Source organism: Octopus sinensis, linkage group LG5 (assembly GCF_006345805.1).
Source record: "Octopus sinensis linkage group LG5, ASM634580v1, whole genome shotgun sequence".
Lineage (NCBI taxonomy): Eukaryota > Metazoa > Mollusca > Cephalopoda > Octopoda > Octopodidae > Octopus > Octopus sinensis.
In genome coordinates, this window is record NC_043001.1 from 134,246,712 (window position 1) to 134,273,739 (window position 27,028).

The following is a 27,028-nucleotide window of genomic DNA, read 5'->3' on the forward strand; positions in this document are numbered from 1 at the left end:
TTATGTGCTTTGATTGCAGCATTAGAGTGTTTAGCTCTTATTTCTAGTAATGTCGGTGGCACGTAAAAAGCACCATCCGCTTCGGCCACGATTCGGATGGTGCTTTTTACGTGCCACCGACATGCCAGCGCCGCCTCGACTGGCTTCTGTGTCGGTGGCACGTAAAAAGCACCATCCAAATCGTGGCCGAAGCCAGTGCCGACTGGCTTCCGTGCAGGTGGCACGCAAAATGCACCAATCCGACCGTGGCCGATTCCAGCCTCGCCTGGCTCCAGTGCAGGTGGCACGTAAAAAGCACCCACTACACTCACGGAGTGGTTGGCGTTAGGAAGGGCATCCAGCTGTAGAAACACTGCCAGATAAGACCGGAGCCTGGTGCAGCCTTCTGGCTTCCCAGATACCCGGTCGAACCATCCAACCCATGCTAGCATGGAGAACGGACGTTAAACGATGATGATTATGATGATGATGATGATGTAGGTGTTCATAACACCCTCAGTCATATTAAATAACAGTTATAATTCTCCTTGTTGGTACACATTTGCTTACTGCTGCCTATATATATATATATATATCATTCTTTTATTTGCTTCAGTCATTTGACTGTGACCATGCTGGAGCACCTCTTTTAGTCAAGTAAATCAACCCCAGGACTTATTCTTTGTAAGCCTAGTACTTATTTTATCGGTCTCTCTTGCTGAACCGCTAAGTGACGGGGGACGTAAACATACCAACATCAGTTGTCAAGCGATGTTAGGGGGACAAACACAGACACACAAACATATACATACGTATATATATACGACGGGCTTCTTTCAGTTTTTGTCTACCAAATCCACTCACAAGGGTTTGGTTGGCCCGAGGCTATAGTAGAAGACACTTGCCCAAGATGCCACGCAGTAGGACTGAACCTGGAACCATGTGGTTGGTAAGCAAGCAACTTACCACACAGCCATTATATATATATATATATGTATGTGGAGACGCAATGACCTAGTGGTTAGGGCAGTGGACTCGCGGTCGTAGGATCGCAGTTTCGATTCCCAGACTGGGCGTTGTGTGTGTTTATTGAGCGAAAACACCTAAAAGCTCCACGAGGCTCCGGCAGGGGGTGGTGATCCCTGCTGTACTCTTTCACCACTCTTTCGTCTGTTGGCCTGCTCGCTTAGCCAGCGGGGTGGCGTCACTCGAAGGCTAAAACAATGCAAACGCATTGTGACCAGTGATGTGTAACAACATCTGATGGTCTGGTCGGTCACGTGATCACGTGATATATATATATGGGGGAGTATATTTGTGTGTATGTACTTATATATATATATACACACAATCAGTGTTTTAAGAACATTTCCCTGTTAAAGCAGGGAAAAGGTTTTTTTAAATTCCAAATCTTCTCCATTTGGCTTAATCCTTCACACTTCCTCACACTAATCCTCTAATCCGCATTTCCTCTTCTATCATCTTTAGTCATATCTTTCTCTTCTTCCTTCTACTTTCATTTTCATCACTCCTCTCACTGTTACTTTCATCTTTCTTCAATGCCTGGCTCAACCAACCAACCTCCCTTAATAACATCCATCACTGGCTCAATTTCTATCATCTCTGCAATTCACTGTCTTCCCCACTCTCAGCAAACCATTCCACTCATCCACCAAACCATTCCCATTTGTTCTGCCCTGGTTGCAAAGATGTTCCCTTACCACTCTCAATCTATAACCAACAACACTATTGTTCATCAACTGTGATATAATAGATAAATAATTAAATAAATATTTCAGCTATAAATGATAATGAATATGAATCAAAGCTGATAATGAGAAATCAACATGTATGACAAAGTTGATAATGAGAAATCAATGTGCGTAATTGAACCATTCGATATTGATAATAGTAAAAGTAGAGTTCCTAGAAAGAGAAACAGAGGAATGAAGATATTACTCTATTTGTTATTTATGTTAGAAACAAAGCATCTCTCTGTCTACTTTCCACACATAGAGAGCAATGTACTATATGTGCCAGTGTATAAGCCAACTGGATACATAGGATGACCCTAGAATTTCCTTTTAAAATGTAGGCTTTGAGCTATTCAAGCTATATAAGACTATCTGGCAATATTTCACCCTTGATGCAGTGGCTGAGAGGTTCTTGAAGTATGTTCTCATATACATTTATAACTGAATTATCATAGGGATCAACCTCCACTAGTTCCCCAAATATATTTGTTTCAGAAGAAAATATTTAGTGGAAGGACTGTAGGAGCTATGCCAGCATTTTACACTGTTCTCCATCATGCATCACTGCTAACACTCTAAACCACATGTTATGATTCAGATTTTAAACTGGTTTTGGGGGTGACTTTTTTAAGGTTAAAATTCCATCATATATACACCAACATATAGAGAGTAAAAATCCCACTTCAGTCATGAATAACCATGGGATTGCACCTAGAAAGTTTCTCTCCAAGGCATGTCCGGGTAAGCAGTCACCCATGCATACCAGCCTCCTGCCTCCATGCTGCCAATGTTATCCAAGAGAAAGGCAAAGGGGCCAATACAGCTTGGCACCAGTGACATTGCAACTCATTTCTACAGATGAGTGAACTGGAGCAATGTGAAATAAAATATCTTGCACAAGAACACAACACACAGCCTGGTCCAGGAATTGAACTCACTATCTCATGATTGTGAGCCCAATGCTCTAACCACTGAGTCATGCACCTTCACATCATATACAGTATATAAAAAAATATGTAAGATGCATGAAGCTACAGAGGGATATAACCTCTGGATGAAGTCCTGAAAACCTAGAGAAACAGGAACTTTCTGCTGGATAAACAATATTAACATGTGTAGAAGATGGAACTCACTTGGGCTGAGGAAGCAACTGGGTATTAAAGGTATTTGCAGGACGGGTCAGTCTACTGATATGGCTATTTATTGAGAATAAATGACACTGGTCAGGGGAAATGGCATAATAATAATAATAATAATAATTGTGTACAGTGCTCAGGTGCACTACAACTCATCTAAAGTGTATATATAATCAGGTGTAGTTTTGGCGGATTTCGGAAAGCATGAGGGCCTTAAAGGATGCAGTGTCATGGCAGTCAACAACTGACGCAGGCAGTTTATTCCATGCTTCAGCAACTCTGAGCGTGAAAAAATGTTTCCGAAAGTCATGGGAGCTGTGTTGTTTTCTGACTTTGTAGGCATGTCCACGTGTGTTAGACACATGGAGATCAAAAAGGTGTTCAGTGTTGTTGTTGGTGAGGTGGTTGTGATAGAATGTATCCAAGATAGAAATAGACAAAGAAGACATGGGAAGATATGGTGAGATTAGATTTAATTATGTTGAGTTTTATATGGTCCCAGCCAGGCCAAGTTGATACAATGACAGAAAAACTGACAAAAGTGTCATGCTGTGTCTATGATGAATACAGTTATTGTTAGTTCAATTCACTGATGTCACCGTGACCGTGACCGTGACCAACCAGGCTATCAGATGTTGTTACACATCGCTGGTCACAATGCGCTTCGCATTGTTTTAGCCTTTAAATGACGCCACCCCGCTGGCTAAGCGAGCAGGCCAAAAGAAGAAAGAGTGAGAGAAAGTTGTGGCGAAAGAGTACACCAGGGATCGCCACCATCCCCTGCCGGAGCCTCGTGGAGCTTTAGGTGTTTTCGCTCAATAAACACTCACAACGCCCGGTCTGGGAATCGAAACTGCGATCCTACGACCGCAAGTCCACTGCCTTAACCACTGGGCTATTGCGCCTCCACTTCACTGATGTAGGCAGTGAAAATGAACACATCTTTTATCTTTCACTTGGGGAACCACCTTGAAGGGTTTAGTCAAACAAATCAACTCCATTATTTATTCTTGTAAAGTCTGGCACTTAATCTATCAGTCTCTTTTGATGAACTGCTAAGTTACAGGGACATAAACAAACACATACACAACATACATGTATATAACAGGCTTTTTTTCAGTTTCTATCAACTAAATCCATTCACAAGGCTTTGGTCAGTCCATGGCTAAATGTTTAATTAAATTGCAGACCAAGATCATAACAGAAGAATTTTCTATGTGACCTTGTTTAATTATTCCTATAGCCTCTACATCACAGTGAAGTTGCTTTTTTCTTTATCTTACTGAACAGAAAATTTTTTAAAATCTAATTAAATGACAATTCTTATGCTATGACCTGGATAGGTGGAGGTTGCCAACCCCGTTACAGAATGAGAGATAACTCTGCTCAGGTTTCTGCATTGTTAAACTCCACAGTGAAATATAAAGTTTATAGCATAGATGCCAGAATCACTATATTGGTGTAAAATGTACAAAGAGTATGTGTCAACATTACCAAAATGATTGACACAAATCAACATATTACTCATTAAGTTTTAATGTTTTATTCTCATTGCACCACAAGCATAATTAATTGATCGATTTTATTAACTTCTCTACAGTACTAAGATGACTAACTCGACTATTATTACATTCCCCAACATTAATGACGATCTTAAGTTGATTGTTATTACATCCTCATCACTAATAATGATGATAAATTTAACTGTTATTTTCCACAAAATAGTGTCTCATGGTAATGTTTCCTCAATCACACTTTAATATAAAATAAATTAGCAGGAGTGGCTGCGTGGTAAGTAGCTTGCTAATCAACCACATGGTTCCGGGTTCAGTCCCACTGCGTGGCACCTTGGGCAAGTGTCTTCTACTATAGCCTCGGGCCGACCAATGCCTTGTGAGTGGATTTGGTAGACGGAAACTGAAAGAAGCCCGTCGTATATATGTATATATATATGCGTGTGTGTGTTTGTGTGTTTGTCCCCCTAGCATTGCTTGACAACCGATGCTGGTGTGTTTATGTCCCCGTTACTTAACGGTTCGGCAAAAGAGACCGATAGAATAAGCACTGGGCTTACAAAAGAATAAGTCCCGGGGTCGAGTTGCTCGGTTAAAGGCGGTGCTCCAGCATGGCCGCAGTCAAATGACTGAAACAAGTAAAAGAGTAAATAAATAAACCATTTCATAATTGGATGACAGTCAAAAATAGTGAAGTCAGAAGAGATAAACAAGAAAGACAACAAAAGTCCAATATTAATAACAATAACAATGTTTATTTACTTGTCAGCTTAATTTAGTATGGAAAAGCTAACCTTCCACACTTAAACTAAATATTACATAGTCATTTAAATATTTCTAATGAAATTTACAATAAAAAGGCAATTGACGGTGATAGTGATTAACCTAATTAGTATTAATTAAGTTATGACTGCCTGTACAATACCATAACTAATACGGAGCAGAAGGTAATAAATAAATAACAGGGAAACTAGTGGAAAAAACTACCCATTATTGACTGCAACTAGTTGGTAAAAGTGTTCAAATAATAAACTTGTACTACTGCAACAAACATGTAATTATAGATATTAATTAGGGATGATATTACTAGTAATTACACATGATGTTACTAATAATTAGTTATAAATACCAGTGATATTTTAAATTATTGATATCAGTTTTATTATTATTATTATAGTTAACTAATGAGATGATATTACTACTGTAAATACCAGTGATAGTTTAAACTAAATGATAGATGTTTTATTTTATAATTAACTAATAAGACAGCTGTAATTACTAAATGATAATGACAATAACAATAATCATTATTACATGTTAGAACATCTCTTCTGAGTGGACACAAGTTTGAAGGAGAGTGAGTGTTATTATTGAATTGGTCTAATTATATAACTGGTACTTAATTTATAAGTTTCTTATGCATACTATAGAATGATGGAAATAAAAAAATTATGAAGGTGGAATTTGAGCTCAAAATCCTTTCTACTGTACAAGTACAAGACTTGAAATTTTGTGGGAGAAGGCTAGTCAATCACATTGACCTCATAGCTCAACTGCTAGCAACTAAGAGTTAAAAGATCAGCCCCTTGAAACCTAAATGCAAGAACAGAGAGAGAGATGTGTTATTCCTTCCTAGTCATGGAGAAAGTAACAGTTCTCTTAAGAGTGCAGACACTGGAACCGTTTATAATAGCCACCATTCCTTGGTATTGTACTTCCTCCATTCAAGCACTCCTGACCCACTTATCTCTAGAAACCTACCTAAGGCCTGCACTAACCACTATGCTTAATCCTTCTTCTCCAGGACATCAGTCCTCTGGAGTCTCCCCTTTGATCATGTTTTCCCTGTAGCTTAATCTCACAATTCTTGGAGGGCCAGCAAAAGCTATAAGCACTGTTCCTTTCTCTAGACCCACAAAGTGAAAACAAAATGCCAAGTTATCTTTTATGTTAGAAGCCATAGCCAAATTAATAGATTATCAAACAGTCAATAACTTGTATTTTGTCACAATCATTGAACTGTGTCTGTGGCCAATAGACTTACTTTTTTAATGTTAATTTTGTCACACCTAATTGATTGGCTACCTGTGCATTTAGAGCTAACATGAGGCTATACAGCTACAACTTGTAAATACCAAGACCCACTGAGCTATCAATACATACCAGAGTGAAACACAGCTTACTCTTTCCACAAGTGTCATTAGAAGCAGATTAACCCTTTAGCATTTAAACCGGCCGTTTCCGGCCAAAAGTATTCTGCCTGTTTTATGTTCAAACTGGCCAGATCTAGTCTCTCACACCAACCCTACAATACCATTTTAAAAATTAACAGCTACCTCATCAAAATCTCATAGCTACAAGATTAATGCCTGATTAGTTCAAAACAAAGGATGAAAAAGAAGCTTGAATTTTGGCAGAATAATACGAACACTAAAGGGTTAAACTTCTTCAAGCAGACATGTCCATAGACAGACCACATGTAATCTAAGTCTTCCATATGGAAACCCTACCACCTAATGGATTATGGAATTCACACAGCTTTTAGGTTATAAATAGGGGTGGGTGGGAAATGGTGGAGTGGAGAGTTAAATTTAATGGAATTAGTTATGATGCTGAGCAGACATAAAAATAAATCTGCTAAATGCTATTGTCGTTAATGAATATAATTTCTCAGTTATTTATAAAAAAGGATTATTTTAGGCGATTCTTAAACCTAGCAGGTTCACAATAATATTCAATCAAAGTGAATATCACTAAAAAGTTTCAGTAAATTTCCTAAACATTAAAAACAATTCTTTTAAATATTTTTAAATCAAAAGCACATTGGAGTTGCAAATAGCAGCAGACCATTCTCAAAAAATATTTTGACATCAGCAGTAACTTTTTGTTTTATTAAAAAATAAATAACTCAGATGGCAGGGTCTGATATATGCAATATGGTGAGTCAGAACTTATAGTTTGAAGACTATGTAACAAAAAAAAAAAAAATAACAAACATATGAAATCAATAAAATGGTTCAAGCTTAAAAAGATGATAATAATAAGGATCAGTAAATCCCAAACATTTTCAGTCCAGTCTCCTTGGTTTTATACCTATTTCTTTATTACCCACAAGGGGCTAAACACAGAGGGGACAAACAAGGACAGACATAGGTATTAAGTCGATTACATCGACCCCAGTGTGTAACTGGTACTTAATTTATCGACCCCAAAAGGATGAAAGGCAAAGTCGACCTTGGCGGAATTTGAACTCACAACGTAACGCAGACGAAATACCGCTAAGCATTTCGCCCAGCGTGCTACCGATTCTGCCAGCTCGCCGCCGTTAAATTGGTTTTATACCTCTTGTCCTTTGCCTCAATCCTACTCTACAGCATTATCCTGAAGAATTTGTCACACAACACTAGAATACTACAGAACATTTGAAACGGATGACAATAATACATCCAATTCTACCTTAAGAATTTCTTTACTCATGAGGCAACAGTAATGTCTCCAGGAAAGCAGCAACCCTTACTTTGAGAACAATTGTGGAAGCTTCAAAACAGCTTTAACTAAATAATGACCAAATAACCTTAATAGAATTATCCTAGACATTACCAAAAATCTAAATTATATTCCAGCTAAGTTGTTATAGTGAAAACCATTATCATTCTCAGGTATGATTTAAAAAACACTTTGTTGAGCCCATGAACACTGATAAATATAATTTTTCAGTTATTTATAATGTTAATTTTATTGTCACACCTATTTGGTTGGCTACCTGTGCCTTTAGAGCTAACAATGAAGCTATACAGCTACAACTTGTAAATATCAAGACCCACTGAGCTATAAATACATATCAAAGTAACAATACACATTAACACAAGTAACAATGTTATGCCTTCTGTTTACTTGTGTAAACTTATGAATTTGTGGATTTGTCGAACCTATATTAACACGGTACAGTAGATGAATGAAAAGGAAATTAAATATATTAATTGCACTCTCTTCCTTGGTCCACACATACATTTCAAAGGTCAATTGTTTGTAGGAAAGCAACATAGCTGAATGAAACTGGTACTTTATAGATTCCAGACGAAGGGGAGGTCAACCCCTTGCTGATACTGACCAAAAAATATAAAGCAATGAAAGCTGAGCAAAATTTTTAGTAAAATGCTGTGCTGTACCACTTCCATTATATGATGCTGTACTGCATCAGTTACTTCCACAAGCCTAAAGTATTTAGTAAGATGATGTACTGTATGTACTACACAGTTTTACTGACCTAAATATACACAAACAAGCTTTCTAATAAAAGTATACTGACATAGATACAAATATTATAGATTGATAGTTTTTTTTTTCCTGACATATAAAGTCTGCAGAACGAATTTCAATTTCTGGACTAACCATTTCCTTTTATTAGATTCTGTACAAAGAACTAAGCTTAGTGACTTAACCCTGACACATTCAAAGACAGCTCCCCGTGATTCCAACAATCCAATGAATGGGAAGGGACATATTTCTTTGATTTTTCAGTCAGACTTATGAAAACACAGGAAAGTACATTTGGTAGAATACTGCTCCAAAATAGATCTGTTGATAGAATTATTGTGAGTGAGGACTTTCATTCAAAAGATTCCATAGAAAAATGTAAATTCTTTATTTTCCCCCAAAATTTTACTTTTTTTTATAAAAAATCTAAAACCACTTAGGCTGAGAACAAAAACTGTCAGTGGGGAAATTAAAATGATTAAGAAGTTCTTTAGATTTAAACTGTGCCATCTTGAATCAAAAAGAAACAGCCATATTAAATAAATGGCCATAATAAATGTTAGATAATTTTTTTAATGAATTTTAAATATTATTCAAAAGAAAAATTTCAAAAAAAAAAACCAACAAAAAAACATACCTATAGATACAGAATACACAAATGAATGTCTGCTGCTGCTACTGGCATTTAATTAGTGGAAATACTAGTATCTACCTATCTAGATTACACAATTACCAAGCTCCAACTACCTATAGGAATTAGTTCTAAGTTATTTCTTAGCAGTTACAGTTAAACTGTTTTAAAACAATAAAAATACATAGCAGTATGGTTACCAATTTGGACAAAATTAGGCCATTGCCTCTACTTAAACTTATTTGAAATATGGATGGATTTTTTTTTCCTTCTTTTTATAGAAATTATATCTTATCTTTATTTTTAATATTTTTCAATCATTTTTACATTGTATTCAAACATTTGATAAATGCTGGAATAGGGGTTTCATTTTAACCCTGAACACTCAAGCAATTAAAACTGGAACACATATATATACATATACAAATGGAACACATAACACACACACATATATATATATATGTATGTGTATATATATATATATATATATATATATATATATATATATATATATATATATATTACATACAACATTTTACACAAAATTCAGTACTAAAAATATTTACTTTCTATATATATATATTTATATATATATATATATATATATATATGATTCCACCAAAATAGTGAAGAAATTTTAGATTCAGCTGACATTTCTGCAGAATGATAGCTTCATTGTAGTTTTTTTTTACATTTTTTTTTTACATTTCTTTCATTTTTTTTTTAATAGAATGTACTCTGATACAAAATAGAGAATATATTCTTTTATAGTGTAGCATATTATATATACTAAAAGGTGGCAGAAGACAAACAATTGAAATATCTAGTTATTTCTTGTAAATGGTTATGCTAGCAACATTGTTGGGGGAGACAGATATTTCAGGAACATAGATAAAAACTATAAGACAGCAGTAGGAAACTGTGAAAGATGGAAGAAGTAATAGAATGTTTGTTTGTTTGTTTGTTTGTTTGTGTGTGTGTGTGGTGTGTGTGTGTGTGTGTGTGTGTGTGTGTGTGTGTGTGTGTGTGTGCACGTGCACACACACGTGTAAAGAGAGAATAGGAGAGAAACTTTCATTTTAAATAAATATCAAGTGAAAATATTACTTTAAAATAATTCAGCAGCCATTTTAGACAATAATAATAATAATAAAATTAATAACAATAATAATAATAATAATAATAATAATAATAATAATTTGGAATTGACATAAAAGCAGAGCAGGCTCAAAATAAATGCTCTGCTAGGAGCAGCTAGGATTTTAAGATTGGTGTTTGGGTGTTCAGTGTCTTCCATAATAAATTAACATCCAGGTACCAAAGCTTATAATTTGCAGAAAAGACACTGTGAGACCTACGACAACAGGTTGCTGTCTGCTCTCCCATTATCAACCAGAGCAAGTAAGACAGAGCTCTGAGAAGTATAATAATAATAATAATATAATAATAATAATAATTTGGAATTGACATAAAAGCAGAGCAGGCTCAAAATAAATGCTCTGCTAGGAGCAGCTAGGATTTTAAGATTGGTGTTTGGGTGTTCAGTGTCTTCCATAATAAATTAACATCCAGGTACCAAAGCTTATAATTTGCAGAAAAGACACTGTGAGACCTACGACAACAGGTTGCTGTCTGCTCTCCCATTATCAACCAGAGCAAGTAAGACAGAGCTCTGAGAAGTATAATAATAATAATAATAATAATAATAAAAAAATATAATCTCTTTAATCACACCCAATCCCATTTGTTTGATTCTAGAGAACCTAATGCTTCAAAACAACTTTTGGCCATAAATATATCTTCTTTGAATCTAAATCCTTCTAGCAATGTGACCCCCCCTTTCAAATTAAATATACCTGTGTTCTGATGCAGAAAAAGATTTGGAGTTGTGTTCCTGTATTTAATAAGATACACACACATTTAGAATGTATATATATGTATATCTTTATTGTGTGTGTGTACTGACAAGGCTTTCACTACAATTAGACCTGTATATCAAAAAAAGGGAGATAAAAACCCCTAACTGCCATTTGTCCCAAGCAACTCTTACAGTGCTCCTCTCATCCCCTTTTGTTGCTAAGGTCTTGCTACAAACCCCAAATGTTACCCAACTAAATTTTACTCTGAAATAACTAACAGTCTTTCCATGAAGCTCTCTCTCTCTCTCTACCATCATTCTCTTTTATAAAGAGCTATTCTTCTGCTTTAAGAATTATTATTCATTGCAGAATCAGCAAATGTAAAAGAAAAAACAGAAATAAATCAATAAAAACTGATCATAATCTCCCACCACTAAAACACCAATAATTATATAAATCATACATTTGGCATCTCCTCTTTAACTAGCAACACTAGCAGTATTATAAAATATTTCTTGTAAATGGAAGGCTTTGAAAGAACTACGATACTAAAAGTGTGGCACATCTTTTTGAAGTTAGAGTAGAGAATTAAATTTGACCTATTAGAGGTATGATGATGCAGGGCTTGAAAAGGTGCTGGATTGCTGCCTTAAAGGTCATGGTTTCTAAAACCTGGCACTAGCACTGCATACCACTCATAGGCAAGGCACTTTACTCTGCTTGCCACAGCCATCTTAACTGAAAATAGATGCTACTCTCATTTCAATAGAGAATTATTAACATTTCAGCGGTGGTGCCCCAGCATGGCCGCGGCCTTCGGGCTAAAACATTTTTAAGGATTTTAAGGATTTCAAAGAAATATGTAAGTTTGTGGACCTTTCCAACGTATATTAGGATGAAAAAAAATGGATAAAAACTATGAAAAAAGAAAGTTTTGATACAAATTTACTCTAAATGACGATGAGGCTACTAAGAATTTGAGAAGTTTCTTTCAAGGCCCACAACTCAAAAACTCTCTCGTTCTTACAAATGATTGAATAATCTACGTAGATGAATATTTACAATAGATAAACAGTTATGACAAGCTCAGCTTTAAATAGGTCACAATATACATACATATGTGTATGCACACACACACACATACATATTCTGCTGATGTAGCAAAAGAATACAATCATATTGCCTTTCTGATAAGAAATATCTTACTAAAAATTAGGATCTGTGTTGCAAACAATGTTTTCTATAACTAAATTAAGATAATATTGCCATCATTTTGACTGTCCATGTCTCAAAGAATAAGTTGCTTTTAACATGTTTAACCCTTTCATTACCAACCCGGCTGAAACCGGCTCTGGCTCTGTTGTACAAAATGTCTTGTTTTCATAAGTTTTGAACTGAAATCTTCCACCAAACCTTAGTCACAATTTATGTTCCTAACACTAGCTTAATGATAACTAATCATCATCATCATTGTTTAACGTCCGTTCTCCATGCTAGCATGGGTTGGACGGTTCGACCGGGGATCTGGGAAGCCAGAAGGCTGCACCAGGCTCTGGTCTTATCTGGCAATGTTTCTACAGCTGGATGCCCTTCCTAACGCCAACCATTCCATGAGTGTAGTGGGTGCTTTTTACGTGCCACCTGCACTGGTGCCAGTAAATTCTTTGTTATATTTAAAATTAACTGAAAGACACACAGAGCATCTCAAAATAAATACAGTAACAAAAGGGTTAATGTAATGAGCCAAAAACTGTAAAAGGATGATACTAAATGATGGTATTCTCCTTTGCGGTCATTCTCTCATTGCAACTACATCTCATTTGAAAAGCTTGAGTAGAAATAACTAACGAATACTCCCCACCCAATTCTCATTACTAATCTAATTTTTAAATGTAGTTAATTGAAACTGGGATCATTTAGTAATTAAGGCATCAGGTTGTGAAAGAGAAGAAACAATTAATCTTAGAATAGTATATATTAACTATACAACCAGCCAACATTATCTTTTCTGTTTTTCAGGATCAGAATATTTCAATTCTAAAATTTATTGTTGGTTAGTTTCCCACAAGTCTTTATAACAGACATGGGCAACCTTTTTCAAGAAGCGGGCCACATGAGACATGACTAACCATCAGGTGGGCTGCACTACTAGGAAACTCCTGTGGGCTGCATGCGGTCTGCAAACCGCAGGTGGCCCATGACCGCTTTATATGCTAACAATATTTTAAGCAGCTGACATATATGAAATGAGAGCATAGAGGACCAAGCTGATAGAATACCAGACAGCTGGACAAGAGCCTGCTAATATCACTGGGTTTGTGTTTAGCCCAGCGTAACTAGTTGATAACAGATACCACAAAGTAGGAATGACTTTCCACAGCAAGCAATAAAAGCACAAAATTAAAAACTAATGAGTGCTTTACAATTTGTAGTGTTGAGGTCAATACCATCATAAACTAAATCAAAACACATTTCTTATCCATTCAATGAAACACAAAGTTTTTTGGAAGGTCATCCCACTTACATCATTTCAATGAAATCAAAGTATTAAATACATATCATACCCGAGCTTGCTGGAGGCCCCAAAAATTTAAGCTTTAAAGATCCTAAAACAGTGGAGTGAGAAATATATCAGGCACATGACTAGGAACTGGAATTGAATGAGAATTTAGAAATCTAATTTTATTTTATAGACATTTTCAAAAGTTTATTAGTCGATATTTTGTTACACAGATTACATTACTTCCTTTAAAATAAACTTAGACATATTCCCCTATTTTCACACAGATCTGGACATGTTTCAAACGATTGTGAATTTTTAAACTTTTTTAATACTAGACATAAGACACATACCTGATAATCAAGGTATTTGATGACAGGTTGACTGTTAGTTAAAGCCAGCTCTGTGGCTGCCTTTATTGAAATAAATTGATATACCATTAAAACAGGTACAGCCATTTCTTATGAAAAAAGTTTAGACTAAATCCAGGAGTTACATCAGAAGATTTTTCTAATTCAATCCTAACCAAAGGAAGTATGTAAAAAAAATGACACCTGAAAATAGCTGCAGAATATATTGATGGGAATACTTGACAAAAGCTGAGTTTAATAGAGCCATCAGAATCTACTAATTCCAGCCAGTGGCGGAGAAAAAGAAATGAAAATCAGTTTTGAATTTTTAATTGCAGTATATTTGTAAGAGAAATTTCAAAATCTTTCAAATAATAATGAATCAGTGAGGTAATACTGAAGTGTTGCAAATTCATCCTAAACAGTCTAATAATTTAAACTGTAAGTTGGCATCCATATTAAGGCCCCTAAGGAGTTATTGTTTCATGAGTGAAATTCATAAATAATGGAAATGTATAAAATAAAAAGTGTGTATGTATATGAATGACTTCTTTACTCACCATTAACACTGCCCTCTAGCAAGATTTCTAAAATCTTAAACTTAACACCAAATGGGAATTACCAACTAACCTCCAGTAAATTATAAACATTTACTTCAATAATTCTGGTAATTTTTGTATGAAGCTCTTTGGTTTTTCAGAATGGTTGTGGGAATTCACAGAAGTATTATATAAATAACCCCAAGTAGCAAAAATAATCTTAAAAGTTTATGATAAATAAGGACAAATGGCTTCATTAAATTGCTGATTGCTTTAGGATATGATTGTAGCTTTATGTGAGGTATATTCAGTAAAAGTGAGTAGGAACTGGTCATTTTACTTGATTAATTTATACTATATAGACACTGGTTGGATTTTCTTGAAGAATCATATAATTCCGAACTTAGTTGACTGAGTCAAAGTTGGTTTTGTATCAAAACCTTTGGCCAGTTTTTAATGGAGATTTTGAAGCAAAAAACAAAAAAAAAAAAACATTTATACAATACACAAGTAACAAACAAAAAAGAAAAATTACACCAGATAAACAACAACAAATGTTCTTTGGCAGGTAAGACTAGAACCAGACTAGGAGTTTTTTCTCTCCTAAATCTGTATTGTTCTTCCATAAATTTGACATTTAGAACCATAACAACGACAAGTCTGGTTTAATGTCTGCTTGATCAAAGTTATGATATGAGAATGGTTGTGACTGAGTTTCACTGGAGGAACAGAAAAATGGTTCAGGTTTTATAGACATTCCAGAACCAGCAGAAACACCTGTACCAGTGTTGGTGATTCCAACACTGGCAGCACCAGCAGGGTCATAAAAACTAGACTCCAGTGAGGGTTGGTTATTAATAAAACATGAAGAGAAATCTGATTTGGCAAATGTATCCCCTTGACCAAAATGTGTGAGAGCTTGGTGATAATGGTCATGAATAGAAGATAAATTAGGTTTAATATCTACTATTTCAGAGTTGTTGGAAGTTCTTGACGATAACAAACAAGACTTTTGAGAAGTATTTTGTGTACTGAGAAAACCATTAAACTGCATAAATGACTGGTCTCCATTATTATCACATTCAAAGAGATTAGTATCAGGGAGGGATTGTAGAAAGCCAAAGAATGAATTTGAACCTGTTGGATCAGTTTTTATATCCAGCGTATTAGGAGCAAATGATTTCATGTAACCAAATTGTTTATCAGCTGTGTGATTTCTTATATTATTATAATATGGGTTGGGTTGGATGTTTGGCTCAAGAGATGGACAGATGGATAGATTTGGTTTGACATCAAGTTCATGTTGATTATTATAGCTCACAGATAAAGGTAGACAAGGTTTTGTATCAGCTTCATGACCAAATCCATGGCCATCTTTACAGGACACATCACACTGTTTACATCCATACAGTTGATCTTTGTTGTGCAATTTGTTGTTGCCACCGTATGAACAAGATTGATTTTTGGTGCTACTTAAAGAAATATTTTGAGATTTCTTCAAATTTTCATTTTGTCCATTAAAAGAACTTATCATACCAGGAGAACTTTTTTCATCTTTTATGTTATTTGAAGTTTTACAATTTTCACATCCATACTTAAATTCTCCATTATGTGTTTTATTATTAATTAATGCACAAGAACTATGGACATGATCAGTACCAGAATTGGAAGTTAAGTCAGGTTTAATGTAAATCTGACTATTTAAACTTGGAGGTTTGGATTCAGTTAAACTATTTGTGTGACTTGAATTCTTGCAGCGTTCACAATCAAATGTCTGTTGCGAAGAAAGAGGTGGATGGTTAATGTAGGTACAAGCTTGGTTCCGGTTGATGTCAGAAGTAGAACACATGGACATTGTTGGGATGTTGGTAACATTTGTCAAACTGTTATAAGAATTTGAAAAAGGGATGCAATAATTATCACCATTCAGATGGCACATGTGTATTACAGACTTCTCACAGAGTCCACATTGAGTAGTCTTTTCTGCTGTATGTCCATGCAAACCTGTATTCATGTAAACAACGTTTTGATTGTCACATGCTGACGACGTTGACACAAAAGTGTCAATACCCTCCAGCGATCTTTGAAAATGCCGTTGTAGTTGACATGTTCGAGAAAGAGATTTGTCAAAGTTGTTGCAATCAAATGTTTTGTTTTCATTTTGCAGCAACAGCTGTGTATAGTGTCCTGATGAGGTTGGCATATTACAATGAAGGTTACTGTGATGATTAGCAACAGATACAGGTAGTTCTGGCTTCATGTCCATACTTTGGTTTGTAACCACACCACATGACTTTTCAGTAGACTGGTTGCCAAGGTAACCATTCAACTTGCTTCCATTGTTACACTGATCATAACTCATTGATAAATTACTTGAAGAGACACGTTTACAGCAGAGGCTGCCACTTGAAGACTGGTATGGATGTTGCTGGTAGCTAGTACTGCAACAGGACGGTTTGGAATAAACATCAACAGTTTCTGTTTTGCAAAGGGCTGGGAAAAGAGAATTATCAGCATCGCGATGATGGTGATGTTGTGTTTTTATGTGGCAATTTAAATCTTGAGGTTGATTGAATGATTTACTACAACCACTGCATTCTCTGCCACTGTTGTGGATACTGTTACAAGTGTCCCCATTGGGCACTGTTGAATGTGTTCGCATATGGACGGTCAGATTACCCGATCGAGAAAAGGTCTTGCGACAGTGACAGCACTCAAATTTCTTTTCTCCTGTGTGAGTGCGTACATGTACACGCAAGCTGTCAGAGCGAGAGAAAGTTTTTTTGCAGAATTTACAACAGAAAGGTCTCTCACCGGTGTGAATACGCGTGTGAACAGTGAGAGTACTGGAGTCAGAGAATCTCTTCTTACAATAGCTGCACTCATAAGGTTTCTCCCGAGTATGAGTGCGAATGTGACGTGTTAGATGACCAGAATGATTGAAGGTTTTCTTGCAGTATTTACATTCGGTCATCATTTTGGAAAGTTACTCTCAGAGTTGACAATAAAGCTGTTGGTATAATTTGATTGTTGGTGAATGTGAGATGGGTGGAAAACCACTTGAAAATATACAGATGGACAGCATGAGTGGGAAGTTTTACATTTTGACAAAAATGAAAGTGTGCTCACAGAATTTTCAATGAAAGGATTAAATAAATAAATAAATAGATGCCACCAGTTGCAGCTCATTAAGAAACTTTTCTTTATGCAGCAGTGATGTGTAAATATACATATAAAAAAAGGAATAAAATGGAATGGGTTAAAGAAGGCAAACTTTGCCAAGTGTTAGAATAGATACCAGTTGTCAGTATAGGGAATACTTCTGAAAACCACAATCTGGATGAAACAGAATGCATATTAGCTGCCACATTATACCACTGGAATGGTAAGATGGCAAATTCCAGAATATGATGTTCTTTCATGAAGTAGTATAAATTTTCAGTTTCTTGGAGAAATCATTCAGCTATGATGAAATATCAAAGTCACCTGAAAAAAAATCCAATAAAATGAAATTAATAATTTTAATTTTAATAAAAGCTTGCATGAAAACAATTTCAAAATTCAATAAATTAATTCAAGTACATTACAATAAATAATTTATTTCACTAATCTCCCAGTACTCCCATGCTCAGAGTTGCTGAAGCATGGAATAAACTGCCTGCGTCAGTTGTTGGTTGACTGCCATGACACTGCATCCTTTAAGGCCCTCATGCTTTCCGAAATCCGCCGAAACTACACCTGATTATATATACACTTTAGATGAGTTGTAGTGCACCTGAGCACTGTACACAATTATTATTATTATTATTATTATTATACTCACCACCTCTCAGTTGGGTTTTTTTTTGTCTTGCAATTACTAGGGACCCTCTCAATGCTGGTGCCATGTAAAAAGTATTGGTGCTGGAGCCACATAAAAAGCATCCAGTACAGTCTGTAAAATGGTTGGTATTAGGATGGGCATCAAGCAGTAAAAACTATGCCAAAACAGACAATGGAACCTAGTGTAGTTCCTGTCCTTGCTAGCTCTTGCCAAATCATCCAACCCATACTAGCATGGAAAACAGATGCTAAATGATGAAGAATCTATTTAGTTGATAAAACAACCATTTTAATTTTCTAATGCTACAAATAAGAAAATTTAATATTCATATTTTATGATTTCAAAAATTTTTTATACATACATTTTTGGCAAAAATTAAAGAAATTGCTATAAAAATTATCTTGCATTTTGAAGGCAATGTCCATTTTCCATCATGGAAAACATGCTAAATGATGAAGTAGAACTTAAGTTTGCTAGTCACTCGCATAGTTAACTAGGTGATACAGGGAGGTGTCATACTCAATGACTTACGTAGCAATATCATCAACAACCACAAGAGCAAAGGAGGTACTCTAAAGAGAAGCAACTACAGAGGTATCAGACTGATAAGCCAAGTTATGAAAGTTCTTAGCTACGTGCAAACCACTCTAACCAGTATTTGTTTGATTTGAAGAAGATCTTTCACAGAGTATCATGCTCTATAGTCTATCGGTCTTTAAGAAAACTAGGAATAGATGGCTGGCTTGTGAGAGATGAAGTCATGTACAGACATACTTTGAGCAAGGTGGGAAATAAGTGGAGTGAAGAAATTAGTGTGCAAGTAGGAGTTTATTATAGTTCTCCAAACCATAATATGGAGTCCATGAGAACTTTTATATACTATTGATCTCATTCTTATAGCAGAGTTTATGATAGGTAGAAAAGAGGCCTCAGTAAAACTTAGCAAAGACTGAAGTCTTCAGAAATAGGAGAGAAGACAGGGCCCTGCTGCCATGAGAGAAATGGTATACTGGTCAAAGTTCAGATTAGGAGTAGTTATGAATTCCAGACAATGTACACAAAATGAAGCAAGAGGTGAAGTGGGATCACAGGTAGGCTGACAGAGAAAACCTTATATATGGCAGATATAGAGGAATAGTTTGCAGTTACAGCATTTAGTAAAAATATTATTTCTGTTGCTCAGAAGGTTCCATAAATGGAGTTGACAACCTCTGTGAATTAGATGATCTAATCAACAGGGGAGTAGGTTGCTCAGAAAGTATAGTAACTAGAACAAGGACAGACTGATAGAAGTTCCAGGAGCTATTATCTCTGTTGGCAACAAAGGGATTTTCTCTTCAAGTAAAAGATAGATTGCATGATGCCTCCGTATAAAGTGCAATGATGCAGAGGATGTGTGAAAACTGCAAAGAAATGAAGCAAGCAGGCTCTGCTGGATATGTAACATTAATGTGTTTGAATGAGAAATCAAAGATACATTGAGAGAGAAATTGGTATAAGAGTAATCAGATGTGGTGTGTAAGAGACCGTACTGCTTCAGTCACATGATGTGTATGGAAGATAGAAGTTGGGTAAAGAAGTAAAAGGAGTTCCTTGAGGAAGGAAAGAGGAGGAGAGGAAGATAGAGGTAGAAAGGGGAAAGTCAATCTCAGGATGTTGGACCTCGTGAAGGAGATGAGAGGAGCATCACAAATAGTAAGACACTTTTTGAAGAAGAAACATTAACCCAATACAAGCATAGACAGGTTAGTGTAAAAAGGCGGCGAGCTGGCAGAAACGTTAGCACGCCGGGCAAAATGCTTAGCGGTATTTCGTCTGCGTTACGTTGTGAGTTCAAATTCCGCCGAGGTCGACTTTGCCTTTCATCCTTTCGGGGTCGATAAATTAAGTACCAGTTACGCACTGGGGTCGATGTAATCGACTTAATACCTATGTCTGTCCTTGTTTGTCCGCTCAGTGTTTAGCCCCTTGTGGGTAATAAAGAAATAGGTTAGTGTAAAAAGATGATGATGACAATGACTTAAATAAGAACAGAGTCCTATGTCTTCCTCAGTACTCAACCAACTCATCTCATTTCTCTTCACAACATCATTGGCTCAATTCACTGTTTATCTTCCTCTCTTGCAGTGAGACTCTGCTCATCCACTGAATCATTTTTATTTCTGTCCTTTCCAGGTTCCTCTGCTGCTCTATGCTCATTACCTATGCCTTACTTCCAAAAATCATAGCACTTCTCACACATGCAGCATACACCTTTCCCTTCAGTCTTATTGATATTCCCCTCTTCGTTAGCATGCCATTCAGTTCCCAGAACTTCACACTCTAGCTAACATCACCACATCCAATCCACCTTTTCCATTCAACGTCTCCTAAGTATCAAAATGTTTTCAGACTTTCCATTTCCACACCATTTCCAAGATCCAACACAACATTCCTTCTGTCTGCATCTCCTTTCATACATGCCTTTCACTTCAGTGTAGCTGCCACATTCTTTAACCCTTTAGTGTTCAGATTATTCTATCAAACATAATGCCTATTGATTCACATTGATTTGAATTAATCATGCATTATCTCATATCTTCAAGATCTTGAAGGTGTAATTACTTAATGTAGAATAACATTGTAGGGTAGGTGTGAGAGCCTGGATCTGGTCAGTTTGAACATAAAACAGATTAAATATTTTGGCTGGATATGGCTGGTTTAAATACTAAAGGGTTAATATCTATCTCATACAATGTATATATTTGATAACCCACCCAGAACATTCTGTACATTTGATGGAGTTTACTCCAACAGCCATTCTCACAAAACCATTTCCCTCTTCTTTCCACCTCACGACATGCTTTACCACTTACCAACAATTTCCAATATTCTTCTTCTTCATAACTTTTGTCCTCCATACATTTCTACTGATTCATCTCCTTTAATCCATCAATAATCTCTGCAATTAACATCAGCCCATCTGCATACAGTAACACCCCATGGTAACCTTCTTTTATGCTTTGCATCAGCATCTCCATCACAACAGCAAATAATAATAGACTTAACATAACCTTTGATGCCCTCAACACTCACTTTAAAATCACCACTATTCCTACCCTCCGTTCCTATAATTCTATGTGCTCTCTCATTACAAGGACTACTACTCAATAAACAGCCATTCCTTTATTCCTAACTCTTTCAATGTCCTTATTTCTAATTCACATAGAACTCTCTCAAAAACTTTCTTCATATCAACAAATCCAAGAAACAATATTGGAATACTGGATGTGTGAATAATTATAATCCCCAAATAGACATTATCAACAGTTATTCCTCAAGTATTTTTTACCAAGATAAAAAAAAGATTTGCTTTTTAGTGACACATGAAAAGCATTTGACAGATTTTTGTATCATTGTTTTAAACGTATTTAAATTAGGAGAGTATAAAAATCCACCCTTTGAAATTATCGAATTATGATTTATTTCTGTCACTGGCTTTATACTTGTTTAGATAAATCCGCATTTTTTGGCTTTCTCTCACCTATGTCTGTAGTAGTAAGTTCTAAGTTCACCTGTGGTTTTCTTACCGTATTTATACATTAAAAACAATTTTCATTGAGCAAATTCATAATATCATCTTTCTAAATTTTCTAAAACAAACCATTTTCCTAGATTATCAAAACTTTAGATTCTCATTACATAAACTGAAGATCATATCTAACACATTTCAACTTTAACTGTTGGGAACCACCAAAAATTCATCATGTTTTACTGATAAACTTTTTGTACCAAGAAACCATTTGTAACAACAGGAGGTTCCAAACTTCCTCCAAGTAATATGCCATTTTTACATAATTCTTGATGAAAGCTCATCATGGTTTGTTCATCTTTTTGAGCAGCTATTACTTTGAAAAGTATTAATTCATTCTTACACTGTCCATACACCTATTACATCATTTTATCATCCACTTACCCATACTGGTGAGAGGTGGAAATGTCATAAGAAAATCAACTCATCTCTCATCCTAATCCTATATCATCCCATTTGTGAGGCCCAACAACACTAAGAAAAAACACTTCTTCCCAGGTTTTCTTTTACTCAAGCAACTGCCAATATTATAATACTTCAGGCCACCACAAGTGGCCTGAACTCTTTACATGAACACCACCCTGTACATAACTCCATGTCCCCCTACATGGCCTTGCTTTCTGCTTTTTGAGCCAAAAAATTAACTAACTAACTAACTTTCTCATCCAGCAAGTGATGTTCATTCATACCATGTATCTATAGCTGCATAGCTACTTTGTCTATACACATTTACTGATACTTTTAATGCCCAGTTGCTCTCCTAGCCCACATACAAGTTAGCATTTCACATCAAATTCAGCTCTTTCAGTTTCCACTTTAACTTCCCAAGTTTCACTACCATACAGCATCTCAATCCAATACAAGCTCCACAGAATCAACATTTAACATGAAGGAGAAACCTTTTTTTGCCAACACAGGTAATATTTACCTGAACTATTTCCATTCCCAGCTCTTTTACTTGTTTCAGTCATTTGACTGCAGCCATGCTGGAGCACCACCTTTAGTCGAGCAAATCGACCCCAGGACTTATTCTTTGTAAGCCTAGTACTTATTCTATCAGTCTCTTTCGCCGAACCACTAAGTTATGGGGACGTAAACACACCAACATCAGTTGTCAAGCGATGTTGGGGGACAAACACACATATATACATATATATGACGGGCTTCATTCAGTTTCCACCTACAAGACTATGGTCGGCCCGAGGCTATAGTAGAAGACACTTGCACAAGGTACCACGCAGTGAGAATGAACCCAGAACCATGTGGTTGGTAAGCAAGCTACTTACCACACACCCACTCCAGAACTTATTATGTTACTGAGATTACTACAGAAACTATTTGCTTCATCTATTAGCCCAGAGGTGGGGAAACTGCCGTCTTCTGAAGCACTAAGTTCAATCTAATGAAAGAAGTACAACATTTGAATGGAAAATCATTATCCTGAAATATATTTTTGTCGATTTAATTTTATTTAAACCCTATCTTTTTCTTTAATTGTGAATTTTAGAAATACTTCCTATGTTTCTTTATCTTCAGTTGTACTTACAATTACACTTAAAACAGAAATCTTAACAAGTTTCCAAAATAATTTTTTAAAAAGTTACAGAAGTGCTTCCAAAACCACTTTTTAAAAATTTTGTTAGAATTTTAATGAATAATTATATTTTATAAAATAAGTATAGTCAAATAAATTTAATTTTTTCCCCTTCAAAACATTGCCTTGTCAGCTGGCAGTCAACTTGAATACAGCCTTGCAACATAAATATATCTGTATGAGGCTCTCTAAACAGTTCAAGAGATTCTTCTACTGCAAAATACTCCTGCACATGTGAAGTCATACATCTGTCAATCTGCCAGATATCTCACTGCATTCTTTTTACAAAGCTAATGTTTGCATTGTCTAGCAAGTTCCTACCAACCACCTTCCTAATATCAACCAGGAATCTTTAACTCTTTAGCATTTAAGTTGGCCATATCTAGACTAAATAGTCTACCTGTTTTATGTTTAAACTGGCCAGCTCCAACTTCTTACACCTAACCTACAATGTCATTCTACTAATATACAATCACATCATTGAAATCTCAAAGCTACAAGATAATGCATGATCAACTGAGAACAATGTAGTCCCTTCTCTCTCTCTCTCTGCCCTATCAAACATTTCCTTTACATCACATCTCTTAACACCCATCTCTTCTCTATCTATGAGACTACTCAGCTGCTGTAATCACCTAAGAGCCAAATAGGTACAATACCATCCTTGCCCACACTATTTCCACCATTCACCTCTTTTTTCTGCCTTCAGCCATTGCTCTCCTCTGCTATACTTTATTCTTAACACCACTCTCAATGCCTTCTCACATCTACATCTGCATCTCACCTACCATAGCCCCCTGAGCCACTGCTATATTTCTCCCCACCATTTGCTACACACAGTTCTATTCCCATCTATCCCCACCTCCCATTTGCGAACATTTGTATTTTGAGATGCTCCAGCAGCCCATCATGTCTATTTTCTTCCCAGCATTCCAACTTTTCAGCCTTGTTACTAGCCACCTAGGCTTGTTCTTCCATCAAACTCTAGCCTTTAAACACCTGGCACAGAACCATCACCCCCTCTCAAATATTAATCCATTCCATATAGTCAAGGGGGCTTTTCCCTTCTGCCCCCTCTTTTTTTTTCTTGTTCCTGTTCCTTTCTTTTCTTGTAAGTTACTTGGCAACCTCACTAGTTCTGGTGGGACAAAAAAAGTACCCAGTGCATTCTGTGAAATAGTTGGCATTAGGAAGGGCATCCAGTAGTAGAAACCATGCCAAAACTGACATTCGGGATCAAAACCACCTCATATAAATAATATTAAACACACATACACAAGGTATGTGTTTTGCCAGTTCATGGGCAGGCTGTGATTTATATTCTCGTTAATTTGTCTGGTGTTAAAACACCTGGAAGTCATAGGCAAGCAAGATAACTCACATCAGGTCCCATTGTAGGATTGCTAGACATTGATGTGTCATCATTTTTGTGACCTCATATGATGCAGTGTTCTAAACAACTGAAATCCAAGAGATCCAATCAATGAAATTATTTCATAAGTATATAAACCATAAAATGTCAGGAGGTACGAGAGGTGAAAATACATATTTAATTAATCCCTTGTTTCCACACAAAAGCACCTGTGTGGTGCCATGTAAAAGCATCCAGTAACTCTGTAAAGTGGTTGGTGTTAGGAAGGGCATCCAGCAGCCATAGAAACCATGTCAAATGAGACTGGAGTCTGGTGCAGCTCCCCAGCTTTGGTCAAACTGTTTAACCCATGGCAGCACGGACAGCAGACATTAAATGATGATGATTACTATCCTTCGGATTACAGCCATTTCGCAGCCTTCATAGTGTAATAATAATTTTTAGTGTATCATAATATATTTTACATGTTTGCACTAATATACATGCCATGCGCTGTACAATACAATTGTATGTTTACAAATCAATGCCGATAAAGAAAGCAAACTCAGCAGAGCATCATGTTTACATCAATGCTTCAACTCTGAGTTGAAGCATACATGTGTGTGTGGTGGTGATGTGTAAGTGTTTGTGCCTTCTTGTTTTGACAAGAATAATGAATAATCATTGTAAATGAATATCATTCATTACCAATATTCTGCAAAAATGTGCCTGGGCTTGGGGAAATATTGCTTTGCTCTGAAGCAAGTAAAGACCAGCAACAAGAAGGGCATCTGGCCATAGTTAATCTGCTTCAATAAACTGTCTGAACCACGCAAGCATGAAAAGTGGATGTTAAAACCATGAGGGTTATATGTGCCTGTGTACAGCATGGAATATGAGCATTAACCCTTTCATTACTGTATTTATTTTGAGATGCTCTGTGTTTCTTTCAATTACTTTAAGTATAACAAAGAATTTAGTAAAATAACTTAGTTATCATTAAGCTGGTGTTAGGAACATAAAGCATGACTAAGGTTTGGTGGAAAATTTTAATTCAAAACTTATGAAAACAAAATATTTGTACTCAGAGCCAGAGCCGGTTTCAGCCGGGTTAGTAACGAAAGGGTTAAATGATGATGATGATGATAATTAGGCAGACAAACTGAGAGAGACAGATACACACATGTGTGTGTGCATGCATGTTTTTCTCCTTTACTTGACATTACACGTTAATTACAGATAAGATGCCACCATCATACAAATGATGTTGTATGTTTGCAATCTTCTGTGAAAATGTGTCCAGTCAAGGGGAAAATATTACCATGCTTGGAAATAGGTCAAGTTGACAAAAGGAAGAGCATCTAGCCATAGAAAAATCTACTGCACCAAATTTTGTCTAACCCATGCAAGAATGAGAAAACAGTTACTAATGTAACAGTGATGACACATCACAAATTTTACAGTTTATTTGTGAAATTTAAGCATTATCACCAAAGAACCAAATACTAAATTCCTTACAATGGTAACACAAGTGCTTGTACACATACAAACATTAGTGCACACAGACACACGAGCATAATCTGTGTACATATTTACACACACATAGACAATCAGTGTATACATACATACACCCACATGCACACCCAGATACAGCCAATGCTATTTCACACATACACACACAAATATAATCAGAGTCTGTCCACATACACACTAATATAACCAATGCCCCAACATATACACAAACAGAATTATTGTACCACACACACACACTCTCTCTCTCTAATAGCTGAGCCATTTAATTAAATTCAAGAATTAGAATATTCCACAGTAGAGTAATTAAAGCTTTCTGTAGAAGCCAAATGAACAAGCTGATATTATTGTTTAATCCTAGTTCACCTCTTATTGAGTACATTACATAATCCAATTATTGTCCATTTCAAGTCAATGGGTTGCAATCCACATAGAGCTACCTTCATTGGTTCATGTAGGTATGTTATGGAACAATCAATTCAAAAGGTTTTCAATTTCAATCTGCAGAAGGTATTTTATTAATTACATACAAAGCTAGTGCCTAATTCAACATCAGTTCACTTGAGAAATGAGATTAGTTACCTGATCTCCTAAGATAAAGCAGCACCTAGAAATTCATTTGATTCCTATCTACTGTAGA

The 27,028-nt window shown here is 35.9% G+C and overlaps 1 protein-coding gene and 1 long non-coding RNA gene across 4 annotated transcripts in view; both read right to left on the reverse strand.

The window, feature by feature from the left end:
* Window positions 1-1,969: 1,969 nt before the first annotated feature.
* On the reverse strand, window positions 1,970-9,733 carry LOC118763453. 3 transcript variants are annotated; one of them, XR_004999216.1, is made up of 5 exons: window positions 7,726-9,727; window positions 6,828-7,476; window positions 6,057-6,600; window positions 3,780-3,783; window positions 1,970-1,981 (listed from the first exon to the last, which is right to left on the reverse strand). It is a non-coding gene; the product is annotated as an uncharacterized LOC118763453 (long non-coding RNA). The 3 variants fall into 3 exon arrangements; XR_004999215.1 differs by lacking the exons at window positions 1,970-1,981; window positions 3,780-3,783 and adding an exon at window positions 5,132-5,144 and having other exon boundaries at window positions 5,708-6,600; XR_004999214.1 differs by lacking the exons at window positions 1,970-1,981; window positions 3,780-3,783 and having other exon boundaries at window positions 5,151-6,600; window positions 7,726-9,733.
* Window positions 9,734-12,878: 3,145 nt separating this feature from the next.
* Window positions 12,879-27,028, reverse strand: part of LOC118763452 (zinc finger protein 26-like) — a 30,848-nt gene continuing 16,698 nt past the window's right edge. The window contains exon 2 of the mRNA XM_036503096.1: window positions 12,879-18,005. Within this exon, the coding sequence (XP_036358989.1) occupies window positions 15,157-17,496 (2,340 nt within the window). The 5' untranslated portion in view covers window positions 17,497-18,005 and the 3' untranslated portion in view covers window positions 12,879-15,156. The remainder of the gene's footprint in view (window positions 18,006-27,028) is intronic.